Source organism: Toxoplasma gondii, chromosome VIII (assembly GCF_000006565.2).
Source record: "Toxoplasma gondii ME49 chromosome VIII, whole genome shotgun sequence".
NCBI lineage: Eukaryota > Apicomplexa > Conoidasida > Eucoccidiorida > Sarcocystidae > Toxoplasma > Toxoplasma gondii.
The window spans coordinates 1,987,086-2,007,453 of record NC_031476.1 but is presented as its reverse complement, the minus strand read 5'-3'; the positions used below and the strand labels follow the sequence as shown (position 1 = coordinate 2,007,453).

Genomic DNA, 20,368 nt, shown 5'->3' with positions numbered 1-20,368 from the left:
AGAGAAGGAAGAAAACACAACAGCGTGGAAACCTGGGACTCTTTTTGTGTCACGAGGTGTCAATACACCGTATGTCTCTGTACCTAAGAACTGGAAGACACGTTTACGGCGCCCCCGTTCTGATGCAAAGCAAATGCGAGTGTGAACTCGCGGCTCCTGGACCACCGCTAGCCTATGAGGCAGTGTCAGAAGGAAGTGGAGAAACCCGTGAAAAGCCAAAGACGGTACTTCTGTCATTGCAGAGAACGCGAGTCGTCTCCACAGAGGTGCTAAAACTCGACGAGCAAACTGTTACAGCTTGGCACTTTTAACGCGGCGTCAGCGCCACCCCCCCCCCCCCGCGCCCGGAGGGCAAATATTCTGAATGTACGGAAGTAGTTTCATGTGGGTCCAGCCACACCGAAACAGTTTATCCGAAACCTTATAACTAGATAAATACGTATATATGCACATTGAGGTAAGTGACGAGAAACAAGGTACTTGACACGCGGCATCAGGTCCGTAACCGACAGAAACACCACGACTTGTCCGTGTTGAACTTAATGTGAACGAACTAAACACAGGGTTGAACCCCAGCGCGGACTCCTGAAGAATGATGCGATGTGTGCACCTTGAAAGAGCATGCACTCGTTCTGTGTGAGGCGTTTCCTGTGCATTATGTATACAAATACACTGTATCTTTACACGCCATATACAGTATGTAAATACAGTCTACGTCCACACTGGGCAGCGGTCTGCTTTTTGGGAGAACTCGTCGCGTTTCCTGCGTTGGAACGGAAATCCCTTCGGTCAGAGTCACTTTCGGGCGGATGTTCTGTCCAAGCGGCGACACAAACAGAAGAAACATTTCCTTCTTGTCATTTCGCAGCGGCTGTACTTGAAGCAGTAGAAAAACCACGTGCTTTGTCGGTGACCCAGGGCAAGAAAAGGCGCAACGCGCATGCACACGCGCGATTGTCGGAGTGACCCGTCCAGGCTGGAACGGGTGCAATTCTGGCTAGTGCGTCTTTCCCTCGACTTCTTGCTCCTTTTTAGTTCGAGTTCGTCAGAGACTTTGCTGTTTCTCGGACTTGTCAAGTGCTGCTTTCTCTGTCCCGGACACCGGCGTCGGCTCGCGAGTGCCTGCCGACGCAGTGCGTTACGTCCCGGCTCGCCGTCAGCTCGGGAGACACGGATCGTTGACAGACGAGGCTCTGCAGAGACTTTTCGACGTGAAGCAGAGCAGGTGTGTGGCGTTTCTCCAAGAAACACGGGAAACTTTGCGTTATTTCGTCTTTCCGCCCGATCCGAACCCTCGAAGCGCCTCGCGCTGGCCATGTGTCACGAGCTGTATGTACACACGAGACACCGACGGCTCAGATGCGGGCTGGTCCCGGGCGCCGCGAATTCGCGAATTCTTGTACTTTCTTTCCAACAAAAGCGATGTGAACTTGATGCGTTAGGATATCGAACATCGACTCTTTTCCCTGTCGCAGCTTTGAGGGTCGCGGTTGTGTGGCTGGGGAAACGCCGGCGCCTTCTGTTTAGAAGAGACTGCCCAGGTGATGATTCCTCCCGCGCGACCCCGTCGGGACCTTCGTCGATGCCTAGAGGGAAACCTGCGGCGCTCGGAGCCGCCTTGACAGGTCGGAAACCCGTGAAAATCCCAGGAGTTCCCTCTCGCGTCTTTTCTCCGTGGATGAAATTGCACTTCCATCGCTGCTATAAGCGCGCCGTCCCCGCCAGTCGCCTTCGTCCAGGCACGCCTCTTCCCTCTCGGCGTCATTCCTCCCGCTGCTCCCTCACCTGAGCAATCCGCGCCCCGCAAACAAGGGACAGAGGATTCTCTTCCTCAAGAAAGCGGTGCTCGGAGAGCCTCTGACCGAGTCCATCGGACTGCAGGTGCTTCAGTGTATTCAAGTTCTCAGTTTGCCCAGTTCTTCGCGAGAACTGCTTGCAGCTCCACATCTATGCATCCGATGCAACAAAGCGGGGCCTCGGTAAACAGAGATCTTCAAGATCTGAACCATTGGGAGAACGAGGCAAGGTCGCTTCGTTCCGCGGGTCCCGCCCGACTGCTCGTCCTTTTCTTCTGCATCTCCTCTTCTTCTCTCCACTGTGCAGCGGGAGGCCTCGTTGCATGCAGGAGACAGCCAGGTTCGCTTCTGTCGACTTCAGCTCACGCCGCTTCTCCAACAGGGAGAAGATGGACATCCCAACAGAGACTTGTCGCCTCCGCCTCAGACAGCTTCTTCCCCTTCGTTTTCTCGCCGCGGCCGAGACGCCGAACGGTTGGGAACCCAAGTTCTAGCTCTTCACTGTGGGTCTCCTCTGTCTCTACACTGCGAGTCAGAAGACTGGTGCAGCGCCGTTCTCCTGCGGCGAACACTGGCTGTCCTCTACATTTCACTTCGCTCTTCTTCTCTCCCAAAACTCAGGCAGATCGTGTGCATTCGACTGGCAAATCCTCTGTCTCGTCTCAGAGAATTAACCGACTGGGGTGCCGCCGTTGGTGTCCGTCGCAGGGCCTCCCGTATCCCGGTGCCTCCGCAAGAAGCCGGAAACGGAAGCTCGCCTTCGCGAGTCTGTACAGAGGAGACCCTCCCGGTTTCTCTGTCCTCTGCGCCTTCGCGTTTTCGCCTGCGTCTTCTTCTCTCCTGAGACGCGAGAGCGACATGGCATCCCCACACCGCGAGCGTCGAGAGGACGCCGTGAGGCAACAGGCGCAGGAGACAGATCCGCGCTCCGCGCTGCCAAGCAGACCAGACTTTGCTGGTGAGCTTTCTGAGATCCGGCGTCTGCGTGCTGCCAAATACAGAGAACACAAACAGAGTGACTCGGTCTCTTCTGCACCTTCTTCCCGTTCTCTCCCTCCTGCCTCGTCTTCGTCGTCGTTTGCATCTCTCGCGTCTCTGTCCTCCCCGTCGGGCAGCGGCGCGTCTGCGTTTTCTGCGGGGTACGAGGGAACTCGAGACAGAAGCGCGACGGCCGCCGCTTCCCTGGGTTCTTCGGAGCCGGCAACTTTCCCCCAGGGCCGGCGCGCCGAGTCCTTCAGACTGGAGAGAAAGCTGGACGACGCAGTGCATCTGCAGGGCGGTCGTGGCAGGGAGGAACGGAGTCTGAGAGCAGTCGAACGAGAGGAAGAAGAGCAAAAGAGGTTCTCCGCTCTCGCCTGTCGACTGGCGCGCGCTGCGCGCGAGGGCGAGACAAGGGAGGAGACAGAACGACGCTTTCAGGGCCCAGGGAGACGACTGGGAGAAGAGAGGAGAGAACAGAGACCCCAAAAAGGGAGAGACAGAGGCGACGGGGTGCCTCTGGGGAGTCTGCTGAGAAAGAGAGGGAGAGAGCAAACGGAGAGTCGAGATGTCATCGTCGTGGAGGAAGAGACGAAGGCGGAGACAGGCGTGAGATCCTCAGAGAGAGGCTTCGCGGAAGGGATGGAGACAGAGAGCAAGCAGAAGGATGCGATGATGGAGACGGAGGACAGGAAGGGAAAGGCCGCCGAGGCGGTCGAACCTCAGGAGTCGCAGGAAGGCAACTGCCTGCCAATTTGGTCGAGTCAGTTCGATGTCTTGACCTGGTAAAGAGAGTAGGGGGAGTGTGACTGATTTTTTGCGAGTTTTCACGCGACGTTTGCACAGGGTTCAAGAACCTTATTCGGCCGACGGGAATCCTCTTTCTGATAACAGCACATTCCTACAATTCTTGTCACAGCGCTGTCCGGTTGACTTTCATTCTTTGTCTCGCGTGTCTAAAAGTCGATCCGCTGTCTCTTTCTCTTTTTCATCAACTGCTGTGTCTCCTCTTGTCCTGTTTCTCCTCCTCATTCACGCTCTCTCTCGCTGTCGGCTTGGTCTCGCCTCCAATTACACACCTACAGGGAGACGATATCAACCCTACACCGTGGTCTTTTTAGAGTTGCCGTTCTCTTCCCAGGTCTGTTTCGCCACTCTGTTCCGCGCGTTTTCCATCCCTTTCTCTGCTCTTCTCACAAGCCGTGTGTCTTCTTCGCTGCATCCGTTTTTCCCTTCTCTGTCACATCTTCTTTCACGTCTTCCTCTTCAAGTGCCTCCTCTCTTGTCAGTTTGCGATCCATCGTGTCTTTTGTCCCTGTCGTCCCCTGTCGCTTCTGTGTGTAGGAACTTGGACGGCCTCGACGAGGGGGCGCTGCGCGTGCGGACTGCTGCGGTAGCTTCAACTGTCCGTACGCTGCGTCCGGCCGTTGTGATGTTTCAGGAGGTCGTTGCGGTGTCTCTACAGCTTCTCGCGTCGCATCTGTCGCCTCTGTACCACATCTATACGCCTTCTTCTTCTCTGGGTGACGCCGCCGCTTCGCTGCTCCGTGAAACGGATAGCTTCTCACCCGTCTCTGGACCACCCCCGCCCCTCGGCTGTCCGTACTTTTGCGTATTGATGCTGTGCCGAGAACAGATGCTGCCGCTGGACGTCGACCAAGGCGCCCTCACAGAGTGGTTTCCTCACAGCCAGATGGGCCGGCACCTGCTGGGGATCGTCGCGGCGCCGATGAGCTGGCCAGACGACCGCCTCCTCTTCCTCACATCGCACCTTGAGTCGATCAAGGAGTACCGAGAGGAGCGCGTCCGCCAGTTCCGCCGCTGCATGCAAGTCGTCACGCGCAGCTTCGCCCACGTCAGCGAAGAGGAAACAAACCAGTCAGCTTCGGAAGCGGGGCAGCAGAGAAACGGTGAAACCGGGGAGAGAGTGGAGACACGGGAGACAAGGGAGACAGAGGAAAGAGAGGGTGTAGGGGAGATGGCGGAGTGGAAGCCCGCGTTTGCGGCGGTCTTTGGAGGCGATACCAATCTCCGGGACTCCGAGTTGGTGCAGGACGGCGCCTCGGGGTGCGGGGGGAAGGCGGAGAAGTTTTCTGGGAGGCCGCAGAAGACACCGAACGAAGAGAAGAGGCGGCCGCGCTTGGCAAACGAGAGTGGAGGAGGGGAGACCGAATCGGTGTCGATCATCCCCCGCAGCGTCCGAGACGTTTGGGAAGTTCTGGGCAGACCTGACGAGTGTAGGTACACCTGGGACATGCTGCGAAACGACAACAAACAAATGAAGTGGCGCCCGAGGCTTCGCTTCGACCGGCTGTACTGGTGGAGCCCGAGAGCGAGTTCGTCCTCTTCGCCTTCGAGTGGGCCGGCTCCCGGAACGATCGCCAAGGCTGACAAGACTGGGAGGGCTGGCGAGACGGAAATGCCAGCTCTCACAAAAGACTCCGAGAGCCGCTCTTCTTCTGCTTCACTTCAGCGTGGACGAGAAAAAAAAGACGAGTCGCTTCTCTCCACTGGCGCACCAGGGACCCAGACACCTATGACCTGGATTCCTCAGTCTCTGCGGCTCGTGGGCGTCAACCGCCTGCCGACGTGTGGCCGCTTCCCAAGCGACCACTTTGGTCTTCTCGCGCGATTCAAGCGCGGGCCGATCGCAGAGCACAGTGAGCACTGAGTTTGGAGAAATTTGTACTGATGTGTATGCAAGTTTCGAGAAACAAGACGGTGACACGTTGCCCATCTTCACGCATGCTGAGACGCCGGGTGTAGGGACACCGGGTGAGCACTTCAAAACTCAGGGAGCGAGAGGCACGAGCGGCTGCGGTCGCCCTCGTTTTCATTTCTCGATGGTAGCTACGGTGATGGGGACTGCGAGGTCGCCAGAAGGCAGAGGAACCGGATGGTTTTCTGTGATACCTGTTTTTGTGGCGAGTCCGAAAGAGGCGAATCACGGACGGCGAAACTGACACGAGTTCTCTAGCACGCGAGTGTTGGCAGATGAGTGACTGGCTTTCATTCTCAATTACTGGATGTCGAGGGAACACATATGATGGCAGAGAGGGAAGAGAATGATGCAGCACGACAAAAGAGCGGCATGAACGCCGTGCTGGGACGCGCAGCTCGCCAATGGCCAGGTGTTGACTATGCAGTGCGTTCCGCTGTACAGAACAGTCGCATGGTTTTTGTTCACGAAAAAAGGGAAATATAAGCTATCGATCTAAGTTAGAGAAACAACGAAAGTTCCGTCGCCTTTCGCCCAGCTTCCCACGCGTTAATACGGACGGAAAGACCTTAGTGAGATTGTCTGAGTGGAGTCGACGGAGCCGTGGGCTGAGACACACACAGTATTTCTGCCACGTTTCGGCGGAACAACGGACACGAAATCGGTGCAGGAAAGAGGGGGGATAAGGCACAGATGACAACAACAGTAGCAAGAGAGGTATCAAACAACGCGGCGACATGCGTGTTGTACTTGCCACACACCCATCCTGGGGGGTGGATAGCCGTCATTTCGTGTACACGTGAGGGAACTCGGACGTGCGTCAGAAAGCTAAGAAATTACAGAGGTCGGAACTCTCTAGAAAGAGAACTAGTGTTACCCGGTCGATTGGCGCGGGCGACAGACCGACTCGAGGAATGCAGCTGGCTGAAAACAGTGCAGTGGGAACCTGTTGACAGTGAGGTCCGGAGCGGACAAACTGCATGGGCCCCTCCAGCCAATCTGTCACTCACGGCGACCGATCCGGTCTCAACTGTTTGTCACCGGAATACTCTACAGCTGCCACTTCCTTACCCTCTGGAAGGGGTTGAAGCTTTTTCGCACTGAAACGCGAGAGACACGAATGAGCTGCACTTTTCCTGCATTCGCTGGCCCTGTACCGGCCGCAGTCTCTACTTCGTACACCTTCACTGTACTCACACCCGAAAACTTCAGAAGTCGGGCTTTGCTGCAGGCGACTCAGGGCAGAGGAGAAGGTGAACATGCCTTCCCCAATTTTGCCCGCAGTTTGCCTCGGGTTGCTCTCTTCCCCAACCTAGATGAAATGAAACCACTCGATCAGCCATGTATTTCCCGCAAAAGGTTGGCTACCAAGCCCACATTTGGTAAGCACTCTGGAAGATGCGGCGCCACGGAAGCAACCCTCGACCGCACCGCTGTCGCGGGGTCTCGACGTCGTCCGCGTTAACACGATGTCCCGCCAGAGCTTCCACTGTTCTGACGAGTACATGGATGCAATAAGCAAGTCGTCTCCACTCGTACACGAATGTCCAGCACCAGCAAGCTGCATCACTTCAATCGCTTGGTAGCCCAACGCTTCTTTTGTCTGCTTTCTGTTTTTGCTGCGAGACTGACCGAGCACGAAGCTTACACGAAACGCGAAGCTCTAATGGCCTACATCCCACTCCTTCTTCAGAAATGGCAGGGAAGCTACACTCTTGTTAACGTCTCTAGGTTTAAAGGGTTTGTGCACCGAGCCGATCACGTTACGGACACGGGCTCGGGGTTCACTACGTTACAAGGAATAAACAACTAACGCACAATCCTGGTTACATTCGGGCCCACAGCATATAACCCCTCCGGAGGCTTGTATTCCAGCTATCGAAAAAAAAGCAATTCGATGTAATTTCCTCCAACAGCCCCGAGCGCATGTCATCTACAAGTGGCAGCCTTGGTAGGGACCCCTCTTGGGTATGCCCGGACAGATGCGCCAGTGAGATCTTTAACCTCCGCGTAAAGATAGGTGTCTGCTGTAGCGGTGCGCTTTTTTGTGTTGCATGCATGCATCAAGCTGGCCGGGACAAGGCGGTTGCCCCGATGGATGGATGGCAAAACCACTGTGCTGCAGGCAGCAGCCCTCCCTCGGAGGCTCCTCTTGTGGGGCACGGCGCATGCCCCAGCACAACGTAGCGGCCTTGTCCAGCATGGACGAAAAGCAGTGGGGGAGACTCCCAGAGGAAAGCGTTGCCATGCAAAGGGGAAACAGGGGATTTTTGTCACGACGAGCTGTTTGTCCACTTTTGTGAGGTGGTAATTTGACACAGTTCTCATCCCTGTTTTGTCCAAGATGGCGTCGACCGGCAACGTAAGGGGATTCTCCGCACTGCATTGCTCTCTTGAGGGAGAAAAGGCCGCCGTGAAAACATGCTGTTCTCCACCAGTTGGCAGATTGAAGCAGTCTACGGGAAGATGCACGGTTTAATCATTGTTGAATTTCGTCTGCAGTCTGACGCTTCCGTATTGGAGCACGCGATGTCTCGTTGCGTGTGAAATCGTACTGTCTGGATCTCTTTGAGTGAAGAACACGCGGCAGGCCGCAGTTTTTTTGCAGGGCCTTGGTACCAAATGCTTGTTTACATATTTGCCTTGTCGAGTTCTTTTGCATGCTTTTAGATATGCGTGGAGACTGTTAAATCAACAACCGCTCGGAGATATTGTGCGCGGCCCAGCAATGCTCTGGTTCCACTCCCGTCGTGAGCAGCGAACGCATGGTGGGCTTTTGTGGCTTCTGTGTGTATGCCGTCTGCAGACTTGCAAAAAGAGAAAGTTCGTCAAGGATGGTGTCTTCCAGGCGGAGCTCAATGAGTTCCTCTCCTGCACACTGTCCGAGGATGGGTACTCGGGAGTTGAAGTCCGTGTGACTCCCATCCGCACAGAGATCATCATCCGCGCCACCAGGACTAGGGAAGTGCTCGGCGACAAGGGAAGGCGTATCCGCGAATTGACGTCGGTCGTTCAGAAGCGATTCGGCTTCGCGCCCGACTCGGTTGAGCTCTTCGCCGAGCGTGTGGAGAACCGTGGTCTGTGCGCCATGGCACAGGCAGAATCGTTGCGGTACAAGCTTCTAAAGGGGCTTGCAGTCAGACGCGCCTGCTATGGTGTCCTCCGCCACATCATGGAGTCCGGAGCTAAAGGTGAGTGCTGACAAAGTGCCATGTATTGTATGAGGTAACTTGAATTTAGAGTGTGAACAAAAAGCATTAGTCGACTGTCACACGTATCTTCGCCGGACTTTTTTCTTTTCAGGTTGCGAGGTCGTCGTGTCCGGTAAACTTCGCGCTCAGCGTGCCAAGAGCATGAAGTTCAAGGATGGTTACCTGATCTCTACTGGAGAGCCCTCGAAGATGTTCGTCGACCAAGCAATCCGCTCGGTGCAACTTCGACAAGTAAGTTTCAAATTATTAAGCCTCAGTTACGTAGTAATGGGCAATTTGTGTAGGAGCTAGTATGTACAGAGGCAGTGTATGTGTGTTTTTTTTGCAGGGTGTTCTTGGTGTTAGAGTCAAGATCATGCTGCCGCATGACCCGGAGGGCAAACGTGGCCCCGCGAACCCGCTGCCGGATACTATTATCGTGATGGATCCCAAGCCAGAGATCCCCGTTGTGCAGCCTGAGGAGATGGACGAGGGAGTGCTCGGTCCAATGTAATGAGTGATTCGTGCGTGACTGTTGATTTATGGGAGGAGGGTGTCCACATGTGCGTGACCGTGGAGCAGCCGCTTAACGAAATTCGCATGCTCCTTCGTGACGTAAAACTCTTTTCCGGCTAGTATATCTGGCCAACGAGTCTGGAATCTTCTGCTTGCTTCAGGGATTTGGCCCTGTCGACCTCAGAGGCAGTGGGATAACCCTACGTACGCACAAGCATATGCATCCACCAGAGAAGGCATGCACTTCTGGCTTGCCTGAGGGAAGCGAAACAAATCTATTTCACTCGGTCGGGCGAGCTCTTCAAGAAGAGCCTCTGGCTGGACACTGGTTTCTGAGTGGTTTTTGATTTATATCAGATTAGTATTCTCCACAGTACTCTCGACTCACCATTCTGCGCCTTGGCAGCAAATACGAATCCGTCTCTCTGCACGTCTTGAGTGGAAGTGGCTTCTCACGGTCGATAGTATGGATAATGCTAACCGGCATCATAGTGGGAGGGCCACTGCAAAGCCACAGGTGGTGATCGTAGCCGGGGAGGGACACCAGTCCGGGAGATATACCTGGCATAAGGCGCTTGTAGTGTAGAACATCTCTCACGCGCAAGCTGACACTCACTAGCTGTCCAGAATTCGCATTGTTCTCGAGCGCTACATAGGATTGCACCATCTGTACGGGTGCTGGCGCAAGAGCCACTGCACGATACAACTCGTGCGCAAGCATACCTTTCACGTGGTTAATGCATCCCTTTTTGTCCACAATGTTCGGCTCAGTGCAGATGCCTGCGTAGTTCAGATAGACGGCGTATCCGGGGATACTGTAGCAAGGAACGGCGTAAGCGTTTATGCTCGCTGGCTTCACTGCTGGAACCGACGCACCTGAATTGAGAAGGCTTCACACCAATTGTGAAGCCGTGGCTCTTTTCCGTTCGTTTCCATCCATCTCCTTCAAAGCGTTAAGTTTGTGTGTCACCTGAAAAAAGGCGGAGTCCCTACCTGAGCAGAAAGTGGCCTGGTGGCTCTTGAAGTCCCAGATAAAGTAGGAACACTGGTGGTGCAAGCTGCACACCCGACGGGCGTCGTTCTGCGACCATCTGTTTTACATGCAAAAAGAAATGGGCTAGGACTTATCATCGAACCAGGTTATACACTTCTGCGGCTTCGGTCGCTGATACTTCGACAATCGACTTCTGTGCACAGCTTGTAGTGTGGTCAGCAACAAGCAGGTAGTGAGGCGTGACTCCAGATCGGAACGTTTCCCTCTTGGCATCGAAAAGAGGCGCCGGTCGACTGACTGTGCGTTGATTTCTTTCGGAGAAAGGCATGCTTTTGTCTCTTTACCTCAGGGGAACGCAATCGTAATCTAAAACATCAGAAGTCGGATGTGTTCCAGGGCACTGTTTGAGTTGTCACTAACCAACAGCCAACAATCTGCTTTGCAGGTCAGGGCACGGGTCAGTAACGCCATGATCCAGGAACAGCTCCACATCTGCCTTGAGCTGAAAGTAATTTACTAACGCATTCTAGTCCGTTGTGTTGTTCTTCAGAAAACACGAACCTGGCACGTTTCTTTTCCTTGGCAGTTACGCTGCACGACCAACAGGCTGTTGCTAAAGCTGCAGCGACCGGGTTCCCATTTGCCACCGCCTGAGACAATGTTGAAAGCAGGAGCTAGTAACACAGGAGCACACCCTCACCCGCTTGCACAGGATTTCCAAAGCTGGCCCGAGTGGCCCGTACGACGCTTCCAGGAGGACATTCCAGCACGATATTGTTGCCCTAGAAACGCATATTTGCAAAGGGGTGTCACCTCGTGAGGTAGTGCGTGAGACTAACAAGCCGATTTTTCGATCCGCGGAGCCCGGGCAGAAAATGCTCGTAGTGGTCATTATTTATATATCCATAGTAGAAGACGGGTCGTGCGTCAAATTGTCGTTCCTCGTAAATCGTGGAACCTCCAACGTTTGCGCTTGCAGACATCTGAGCAGAAAGCGCAATACCTAGAAAACAGGCTGCGCCTGCAACGCGGAGTTGCATCGTTAACTCAAGCACCAAATAGAAGTCTGCTGAGCGAAAAAAACCGATTTCTGGTCCAACTGTTCTCCTGGAATGAATCCATACCACTGCCTTCCTTATTGCAACACCATTAGGCCAAAGATGTCTGGACATGTGACCCCCTAGTGTTGCCACAGCCAAAAACTCAGCAATGAATTGACTACCTTGTGGCTCACCATATTCCGGCAGTACGTACAGCTCGAATTTATGGACTATTGTGCGGTGAGGGACTTGAAATCCGTTCATTTTCGTCATTGCTACTGTGCTTCCCTGAGGTGGCCTAGAGTATGCGCTATGGAGCGATATTCGATCCTTCGGGACAAGAGTTTATGAGATGAACGTCTTAATGACAGTTGAGGCGACTCTCATAGTGGCTACCAGCACAGCGGGCCGAGAAGAAGACGTGCGTGCCGTTACGTCTGGGGAAGAAAGAAAATTTTAGCACAAGTCTTCAAAACCAGGGAAGTCCTTGACATGAGACTCAGAATACGTAACAGTACAGTGCTGTTGGCCCAAGACAGTTATCAGGCTCTCCGAAGATCATCAGTACGCACGGAGGTTTCTTCGGTATTCGAACGTTACACAACTCGCGCAAGTTCAAAGATGAGCCCAACCGCTGCTGATTCAGTTTCCACTGCATGAAATCCCGGTGAACGCGACCGGAGTTCCCCACCCCAAAAAGCCAATCCACCAGAAACTAAACAAATTCGGTGTCAGATACGGAAGTTTCTCGTGCCTCGAGAGCTCCACCCACGGAATATCGTGCCACCTGAAGACTCTCAAACGAACCACGGCAAAAAATGTTAAATCTTCCAATTGGCAGCACCTGGATGAACACGGTCTTAAATACATGAAACAAAACAGTAGACGCGCAGCACTTCTGTGACATACCCTCGAGGCACAAACGGCAACATGTAGCAAATTTTCTATTAGCTAGTGTACCCTGCAATCATCTGAAAACGACCAAATCCAAGGGCCCGTCAGCAATTTTTGGAACGCTGTATTCGAATCGATAGGCGCCAGGTTCCAACTTTGTTGTCCTGTACACCGCCCTCTTCGACCACCTTCGAAACTGGCATTCCCCTTGGCTAAACGTTGACCGCGCACAAATCTCCTTGCACAAAGCGTTCCAGATGCCTTGAGTTCAAGACGACAGGATAATCCCTCATCTCTTCATGTTGTTATCTGACTCCGAATCAACGTACGTATCGAGCAAAACCTCGCAAACAGAGGTTTTCCTCCAGCACTACGAAATATGAGCCAGCAGCTCTCTGGTAACAGAGCTACTGTTTTCACGCCACCGGAGTTCCAAAGAAGCCACCTGCGAGTGTCACCATAGCACACCTGACATAAATCACCATCAGACCTACGTCACTTTACAGATGGAGTCATGTTCAGCACTGCCACTCGGCACAAATATGGAGCACAATACGCCAGAGTTTCACGCTTAACTGAAATACTTAATGCCATGTTCAGCGTGCAAGTTCGATTTATCAACCGTAGCTACTTCACTTCAGCAGATCCAGTATAAAACCAGTAAGTTCGCACTGCGAACAAAATACGAAAACATATTGCCCACTTTCGACTGGTCATGCGTAGCATCTCTGGTTTAACTACCTGCTTCCGTGATGATGGTTTTGATCTCGTCGACATTGTCCACTCGCTTGCCCTCCTGGATCAGTTCCTTCGCTTTATCCAGTGGCAGAGGGAGGATGCCACAAGTCGCCAACAATCTGTGAGGAACACTGGACTCAGGACCTAAATACCGGACGAGGATTTTTCTTTGCGCAGTAGCATCGTGTCCAGATTCAGGCGATTCGTTTTTGGGCGCACTCTGCTCTCCTTCCTTTTCAGCAACGGTTTCTGCGGCCTTCTCTTCCTGCTTCTCCAGCGCATCTTTCCCGATTGCAACAGTGTCTTTGACTTCTATGTCGGGTTGTTCTGGTTCCTGAAAGAGCAGCACTCACCCAGCAGGAGAAAAATTCGAAAAGCTGTACCACGGTTATGTGAAACAACTATGGCACGCGGACGGAGCCAACACCCCCGGCAGACGACCAGAGCAAGACGTAGTGGGCGGGACACACAAGGAGCCATCTAATCCACCAGTTGTGTGCACCAATTTTCTCATGGTGACACCATACTTTGAAGCGTCGGATCAGTATATATTGAGAATCTGTGCTCATAGATACTCACCGCAAAAGTCCTCTGTTCGGGTTCCAAGTAGAGAATGGTGAAGGGCTGCTTGATTTCGCCCAGGTGGGAAGATGCCCACAAAAAGCCGTTGTACGTAGCCGCGAGACGGACAAAATCCATCACAGCCTCACAGTACTTTGCCTTTGCTTCGGGAGTATCTTTCATAGTCTGCAGTTAAAAAGGCAAGGCAGTGCAGCACGATATTTGACTTCTTAAGCTAGGGAAGCTGACACACCACTTGACATCCCGGAGCACCTTTTTTCTCAACAGAAGATTGATACCGAACCGCATGAAAGTCTCGTTGTCATCCTTCCATACGGGTAGCGAAATCACAGGGCCGTGACGTGGACACGTTATAACCGGACGGACAGCGACATCGTGGAATTCATGAGGACCCAGGAGGCGCCATTAAGATCACCTGTCGCCCGTCATGTATCACTCGGAGTTGGCGGTCTCGAAAACGCGTAAAATAACTACACATTAATCTTCTATATCGTTCGTTCAAGTTTTCACATTCGCCCCTGTTTCCATCTGGACAACAGACGTTTATAGCTTGCAAGCCGTTTCGTCAGCACAGACCGCTCCCTCTTGGTGTACGCCCCATGCTCACATCAGAACCACAATTGACGCTTACCTCAATATTCTGCCGGAGGATTCTCTTTCCTGATTGCAGTTTAAAGCGGCTTTCAGGGATGGGCTTGTAGGGAGGGGCCTTCACCTGGAGAAGCACGGTTCCTTGTTCGGTAGGTTTTTTGTGTGCATATTGAGACACCAGAGAAACGTGATCCTCCTGAGATTCCAACAAGTAGGCACCGTCGCCGTCTCCGGGTTTGAACTCTTCTATTGTTGCAGCACTTCGTGCTGCCAAACTCATTTGACCTGCCAGTTTCAGGTGGGGCGCCTTGCCCGTTTCCGCCCCATTGGCGGCTGCGGCTGCAACAGCTGCCCGGGCAGTCTGCAGCTTTTGCATAGGCGTTTGTGAATCGGCATTTGCTGCATGGGAATCCTTGGTGGCTGCCTGCTTCTTTGATTTACCGCACACCGCCCCCATTTTGATCAGTTGCGTCTGTTCCGCGAAAACGCACGAGGGGGAGCAGCAGTGAGGCACAGAGAGAAATCGAGAGCGGTTTGGCCGGTATCGACCCAAAAAGTGACACTACAAGCCTAAAAGTGGGAGCTAGCACAGGACACAAGAAAGCAACATGTAGCGCCCTTACTCAAAACAGTAGCGAAATTTGACTTTGCAAACATCCGGCTTGTGTTTTAGTCTGTTCATTTGAACGTCGATTCCGATTCTTCGCGACGCCGTGTAGACTGAGTCGCTCTGTGTTACAGCAGCGCGCGCATGCCTGGGACACCCCAAGCACGATGAAAATAGCTAGGCGCTCAGCAGGGCGCACACGTGTCCCCTACGCCAAAGCAAGCTGGGGAAGTGCGCTTTGCATTGTCGAGCCCGATGATGATACAACGCAGCTCAACACAATGGATCAAATAGAAGTAACAGCACCAACTGTCACAGTCCCGGGGATATCATTCAGCACGAATGGTGTGACAGGAAGCAACGTCAAGTCAAAACAATGACTTCCCGGGGTAGATAGAGTCTCCGCGAAGTAGGCGCCGCTTTGTCTTGTGACGGCCACCGTCAACACCTTCGTTATACAGAATGGCTAGTTTCTGGAAGCCTACTCCTTCACTTGAAACGTACATTCGATATCTTTTTTCGTCTCTTCTGGTAGCCTGGATGACACAAAATTACATCTGCGGACGCGTTTGGGCGCCGTGGCTTGTTCCACTGCTGTCCTGCGTGCGATCGTCCGGTGGGTGGTAATCACACTGGCACTGGCATCGAAAAAACCTACTGGGCTCATCTGCCCGCACTTCGCATGAAAGTGCACGTTAAGTCAGCACCCAATCTTGAGCTGCGCCTTGGTTTGGCAGTTCGACACAGAAAATTGATCCACAAGTTTCAGTAGCATAGTCTGAAAGAGACAGCCAAGTACAGCGCCGTCGTAGGGAAACACAGCTGTTGTCCAGTGCCAGGCGAAACTTGAGGGCAATTTTCAGCCATGTGGTACAGTTGCCAAATATCCCGCTACAGTGTATACACTCAGTCGTGCTATCAACACCCATTTTCAGACAAGACCGCTGCCGCTGGCTGGGACCTGCTGTTCCCTGACCAGTTGGTGCTTCCCCACCTACCAACACAGGTGCTCGCTTGTAGCTACGCCTCCCCTTTCTCATGTGCTTTACGAACACGCAAGGACGTGGTAGTGTGTGGACATAGTTATACGTACACGGGTGATCCGCCTGACAAGGCGACGCAACGGAATAGGGCGTAAGAAGTGGCAGCACGTAGAGGAGCGGTACAAATGTTGCTTAAACCGGCGAAGCCGAACACCAAAAAAGCTACGCTAACGATGACAGCTTCGACCGGCGAAGCTCCACGACCTGGTGAGATTCACCACGCTGCGCACACGGAAGATGCGACAGTCGAATGAGGTTTGTGTCGGGTTAGCTTTCTCGAGAAGAATTGCACTTCACCACACTACGAGAAGAGAACCGATATATACTGTGTCGCACGGCCCCACGGCGAGTACCCAACAAACGAGATGGAGCTGAATGCTTAGAACTGTTGGAGTCAGCGGTCCAGTGCTTCATACGTCCGCCTTAACCATATATCAAGTGGACAAAGGCTTCTAAACACTCTGCCGCCAAAAGTGAACTCTTCTGCACAAAAGGGCAACGCTACCTCGCGCATTGGGCGTTCTGGCTCGCCATATAAAACTCGCACGAAAAATCCCGACGGTGACCAGTCTGGGCGTCCCTGTGTAGACAGTCCGTCAGAGGAGGGCAGGTCATGACTTGACTTAGCGCTTGCCACGCGGGTTGTGGTGGCTGCCGCCACATCAGTGATGCGCGTGGATGGTTGCTGCTCTCGCTTACTCTTCTCATGGCGTACAGCGTCAGGTACTTTTTTCGGGATAGTGCCTGGGCCCCTTTCGCCTGCAAACGGTGCCTCGCGCTGTAACGCATTTTCGGCGTCGTGGGTCGCGCCTGGGGTTGCCTGCATTGGACTGCCCATGCGTACGAGTTCCACGACGACTCGCGCGCCAGGAGGAATGATCGAATGGTCGTAAACCCCAAGACTGGCTAAAAAACCAATGATACTGTGGTCGTGCAGACTCAGAAGCATCACCATTAAGTTCTGGACCTGTTGTAAAAACCGGTCATCGCCTTCGCTACGAGAGCTGAAATGAAACTCCCCACCGCTCCCGGCGTTCTTCTCGTCGGTTCCCACTGCCGGTTCCGGACGCAGGAACCCCTCGAAGCCACCAACTTCAGCAGCTGCCCGACGGAGCTCTTCGATGTCTGTCGGGCGGCCATACGCTTTGGCCCGAAGAAAGGCATTAAGCAAACGCACACACCCTTGCGCAATGTATCTACTCAGTTTCTTGTCAGCATACACTAGATCAAAACCCGCCCTAAATGCCTCTCGAATGCCTCCAATGGCGTCGCGATAGGTCTTGATGTAGTCACCGGCGTCGCCAGCACCAGCCACGTGCGCTGAAAGTCTCTGCCCGATGCGGCTAGTGTGCGTCTCGGAAGGCTTTGAATTTCCTCCCTCCGCAGACTGTGAGCCACCCACACTTTGTGCTAGCCCCGTTTCCTCCAGATGTCCCCCTTCTTTGCGGCTCGCAAACCAGTCGCTTAACTTCTTTAGCGGCACTTGTTCGCCAGCTGCTTCTTCGGAAACAAGCATTTCTCCAACAATCCATCCCATTTCGCCTACAGCTTTGTCTCCAAATACTTCGGCGGCTATCCGCAGAACCTTGTCTAGTTCCCCTACCTTATGTATCCATGCCGGTTTCGCCTTGATATCCCCGTACAGTTTCCATACTTCAGGAGGGGCATCTGAGGATATCATCCCCTTGAGGAGTCCGTCAGAAGCAGCCGGTGCGGCCATGACGCAGGGCACCGTAAACTCAACACACCGTTGTGCTTCACCGGCAAACTCATCAGCAGCAACGTTGTTCGCTGAAAGGCCGGTGAAACCAGTGCTGGTCGGCTGGGTCAGACGGGTACCCACTACGTCGGCGCATACAGTTCGTGTCACACACCAAGGTTCCCCACTTTTCTTCCCTTCGGTGCGGGCAAGATCATCTGGAGAGACGAAACACCCACGAGGAAGGCCGTAGAGGCCTTCTAGAAATGCCAAAGCGCTCCACTTTGTCCGAGGGTACGCCGTGGCTCTGACTAACACGCTGGGCGGGGGCAGCAGCTGAAGGAGGGCGGACAGTCCGTATGTGTGCGGGCCACAGTCTGTCACCTTATCGGCCTCAGCAAGACACCAAAGCATGTCATCGGAATCCAGCGGCACACTTTTACTCGAAAGACCCGTTGCCACGTTCGCCGGCATGCCAGGCAGTTTGTTCTCTCCGGTTAATCCCCTCGGCTCCTTGGGTGTTAACCCGTTACTGTCGAGGTGCCCATTGACTACACGGGGTGACGCGCCAGGTTTTTTCTGTTGTATACTGTAATTTCTTGCATCTGAGGAAAACGAAGTTGGCTCTGTCCGCGTCAGCCGATGTGTGGTTTCGCGAGAAAGTGAGTCACTGCGGGTTTTGATAAACGTTGACAGAAGACGCCGCCTGAGCTCCAAGCCAGAGTCGCGGAGCTGCGTCGCACCTAAGGGCAGAAGCTGCCCAGGTTGTGTGCCTCCGTATCGGGGCGTGGACGAAGCATATGAAGATGATGAACGGGCCCCATGTCTGTGAAGGACAAAGACAAATTCTGTAGGCAAATCAGCAGACGTGGCAGGAGATCCTGACGCTGATTCTACAGATGTTGGGAACGTAGCTGACCCCCCAGTGCTGAGACGGGAGTGCTGCACTTCGCAAAAACTAAACTCAGAAGGCGAGTCGCCGTTTCTTCGGTGACTTTCTGTGGAATTACCCTCTTTGTCCCTCCTCTGAGAACCACCGTTCGTTTGAGCCTGCACCGCGATGCCTCCGCCATTTGTGCCGACTTGAGAGATAGTCGCGGTTAACGGGGTGAGAGGAACAGGCAACTGCCGGCCACGCTCTCCCAGAAGCGGAATCGAAGACGATGGGGTTGTGGTAGAAGAGCCATCTTGTACGCTTCTGACAGCTTGCGCCGTTTGAGAAACCACGGAGATGCAGTAGAGAAGCTTACTTAGCCTCAATGCTCCTCTACACGCCGGCCGCTGATGGGACCGTGTCTCACCGCCCACGTTCACCCCCTCCATATTTCTTTCGGGTGAAACTTAGCATCTTGCAGGCAAATAAGTCTCAATACAGAACCATATTCAGCGACGCTGGTGAAAGAACCCCTGTGGAAACTGGTGCCCCCAACTGCCTGTACCCGCGCAGTGCTACGCGCATGTAAACACGCCTTTACGCGGACGAGGGGGCGCTAGCGCGTCTCGGGTGCGTTTGTCGCCTCAAGAGAAAAAAGTTGTTCTTGCCTATGGAATACCACGCCCTCAATCTATGTGATCGATTGCTTCGCCTGTTCATACTTTAATGAGGCTTGATACTGTACCTCTCTTGGATGAGAGACACAAACAGGAGCAGGAAATAAAGCCAGGATCGTAAGAAGGGTTTGCGGCCCATAGAGTGGCATCTTCCGAGACAGGGGGAACCGGGTGCTCGAAACCCCGTGGTCCCGCCTTGATCAGCAGTGAAATGCAATGCTCGAAGAGATCTCCAACTCCTCCTTACATTGTCGCGGCAGCTTTTTACATCCCTGTAGAAACCGCACGTGCTCGTCAGTGCGCGATGCACCGTATGTTTTGGTGCCACTGTCTCTCGTTCCAGTGAAATGTGCGTAACAAAGTGTGGACGCTGGGCATCGAGAGAATACTAACTTCTCGACGCGAGAACCTAGCTTTGCCTCTTGCTGCATGCACATTGTGCGCATTTTGCCAGTCGGTGCTGGGACCATAATTTTCGCAGGCCCGACTAATTACGACTGTTGATATTAGCTGTATTGGGGTCGGCAAGTCCTGTTACGGTAAAAACACGGGGCGTTTCAGCGGTACCTAGCTGGAAATGAACAAAACACACGCCGTTTTGCTTCTGTGATCGGTCTCCGTTATATAGTCTCCGACGAGCACGAAAGTATGTGCTCGATCGAGACTAGCCATCTCTGGAGGGGGCCCTGTCCCTGCCATCTGTTTTAACAAGATGCCTGGACAGGGTTTCGCCACAGAGACTGCTTCTTTAGTGCTATTTGGAGGCAAGAAGCAAACCCGTGTACAATCAGTCGCACGCGTTAAGAAAGTATACATATCTCACGATTTCCCTCGGGAAAGGCGGTGACCGCCTCCAGTGGTGCTGCAATTGGCAAACTTTGTGTTTGGATAAACAGGACAGACTATCTCTCGGAACATTTAGCCCCTCGGTAACATGTCCTCAAAAAATGAAAGACATTCCCTACGGATGAGAGAAATCGACGACCCACAAATTGTCGACGTGTCACCCGGAAGGGCAAATGCCAGAGAGCGTGAAAAGGAACTTCTCTTCTATACCGATGAAATTGTAAGGGCCGAAACGAGGAACAGTTACCTCCTCCATCGTGTCTAGGTGCCGTTCGCGTAGCCCCCGATGCTGCACCTGACCAAACTCAGCCGACGGGACTCTAGTCGAAGAGATCGAGGCAACCCGGAGTCTCACACATACACCCAGGATAACGAACTCAGGGACCCCGTTCCCCGTTCGTGTCTTCTGGTAAAAGCTGAGGGGTCAGATGCACACAGCAGGTGCCATCACAATGATTCTACCACATAAGCCTTTTCTTCTGGCAAAGTACGTAAAAAATGCGCCAGGCAAGTACCATGCAAAAAGTCGGACCAGCTTTTACCACGACGACTGCTCTCGACAAGTTCTTTCCCCTTGAAGCTT

General features: G+C 53.4%; 5 protein-coding genes across 5 annotated transcripts; 2 read left to right on the top strand and 3 right to left on the bottom strand.

The window, feature by feature from the left end:
* Positions 1-1,949: 1,949 nt before the first annotated feature.
* Positions 1,950-5,474, top strand: TGME49_232310 (endonuclease/exonuclease/phosphatase family protein; the record flags this gene model as incomplete). Its single annotated transcript, XM_002368060.1, has 2 exons — positions 1,950-3,559; positions 4,119-5,474. The coding sequence occupies 2 exons, from the start codon at positions 1,950-1,952 to the stop codon at positions 5,443-5,445; spliced, it is 2,937 nt and encodes a 978-aa protein (XP_002368101.1). The 3' UTR covers positions 5,446-5,474.
* Positions 5,475-7,700: 2,226 nt separating this feature from the next.
* Positions 7,701-9,360, top strand: RPS3 (ribosomal protein RPS3). The gene is made up of 3 exons (XM_018780324.1): positions 7,701-8,684; positions 8,797-8,936; positions 9,034-9,360. Exons 1-3 carry the CDS (start codon positions 8,222-8,224, stop codon positions 9,196-9,198), a joined length of 768 nt encoding a protein of 255 aa, XP_018636818.1. The 5' UTR covers positions 7,701-8,221; the 3' UTR covers positions 9,199-9,360.
* On the bottom strand, positions 8,938-10,988 carry TGME49_232290 (hypothetical protein). The gene is made up of 13 exons (XM_018780323.1): positions 10,905-10,988; positions 10,756-10,844; positions 10,615-10,696; positions 10,539-10,560; positions 10,337-10,487; positions 10,194-10,281; positions 10,077-10,143; positions 9,924-10,015; positions 9,817-9,867; positions 9,682-9,761; positions 9,589-9,625; positions 9,456-9,532; positions 8,938-9,400 (listed from the first exon to the last, which is right to left on the bottom strand). The coding sequence occupies exons 1-13, from the start codon at positions 10,954-10,956 to the stop codon at positions 9,317-9,319; spliced, it is 972 nt and encodes a 323-aa protein (XP_018636819.1). The 5' UTR covers positions 10,957-10,988; the 3' UTR covers positions 8,938-9,316.
* A 1,556-nt stretch (positions 10,989-12,544) lies between these two features.
* Positions 12,545-14,496, bottom strand: TGME49_232280 (hypothetical protein; the record flags this gene model as incomplete). Its single annotated transcript, XM_018780322.1, has 5 exons — positions 12,545-12,573; positions 12,870-13,200; positions 13,446-13,613; positions 14,080-14,346; positions 14,464-14,496. The coding sequence occupies 5 exons, from the start codon at positions 14,494-14,496 to the stop codon at positions 12,545-12,547; spliced, it is 828 nt and encodes a 275-aa protein (XP_018636820.1).
* Positions 14,497-15,890: 1,394 nt separating this feature from the next.
* Positions 15,891-18,759, bottom strand: TGME49_232270 (histidine acid phosphatase superfamily protein). The gene has a single exon (XM_002368056.2). The coding sequence runs from the start codon at positions 18,709-18,711 to the stop codon at positions 16,084-16,086; it is 2,628 nt and encodes an 875-aa protein (XP_002368097.2). The 5' UTR covers positions 18,712-18,759; the 3' UTR covers positions 15,891-16,083.
* Positions 18,760-20,368: the final 1,609 nt, after the last annotated feature.

What these genes read in the sequence shown, in the direction of transcription:
- TGME49_232270 (XM_002368056.2), bottom strand. Translation starts at nt 18,711, where the DNA reads ATGGAGGGGGTGAACGTGGGCGGTGAGACACGGTCCCATCAGCGGCCG.
- RPS3 (XM_018780324.1), top strand. Translation starts at nt 8,222, where the DNA reads ATGCTCTGGTTCCACTCCCGTCGTGAGCAGCGAACGCATGGTGGGCTT. An exon ending in CATGGAGTCCGGAGCTAAAG is followed by an intron (nt 8,685 to 8,796) that starts GTGAGTGCTGAC and finishes TTTTCTTTTCAG; the next exon opens with GTTGCGAGGTCGTCGTGTCC. An exon ending in GCTCGGTGCAACTTCGACAA is followed by an intron (nt 8,937 to 9,033) that starts GTAAGTTTCAAA and finishes TTTTTTTTGCAG; the next exon opens with GGTGTTCTTGGTGTTAGAGT.
- TGME49_232290 (XM_018780323.1), bottom strand. Translation starts at nt 10,956, where the DNA reads ATGTCCTCCTGGAAGCGTCGTACGGGCCACTCGGGCCAGCTTTGGAAA. An exon ending in CCGCAGAAGTGTATAACCTG is followed by an intron (nt 10,282 to 10,336) that starts GTTCGATGATAA and finishes AGATGGTCGCAG; the next exon opens with AACGACGCCCGTCGGGTGTG. An exon ending in ATTTGTTTCGCTTCCCTCAG is followed by an intron (nt 9,401 to 9,455) that starts GCAAGCCAGAAG and finishes GTGCGTACGTAG; the next exon opens with GGTTATCCCACTGCCTCTGA.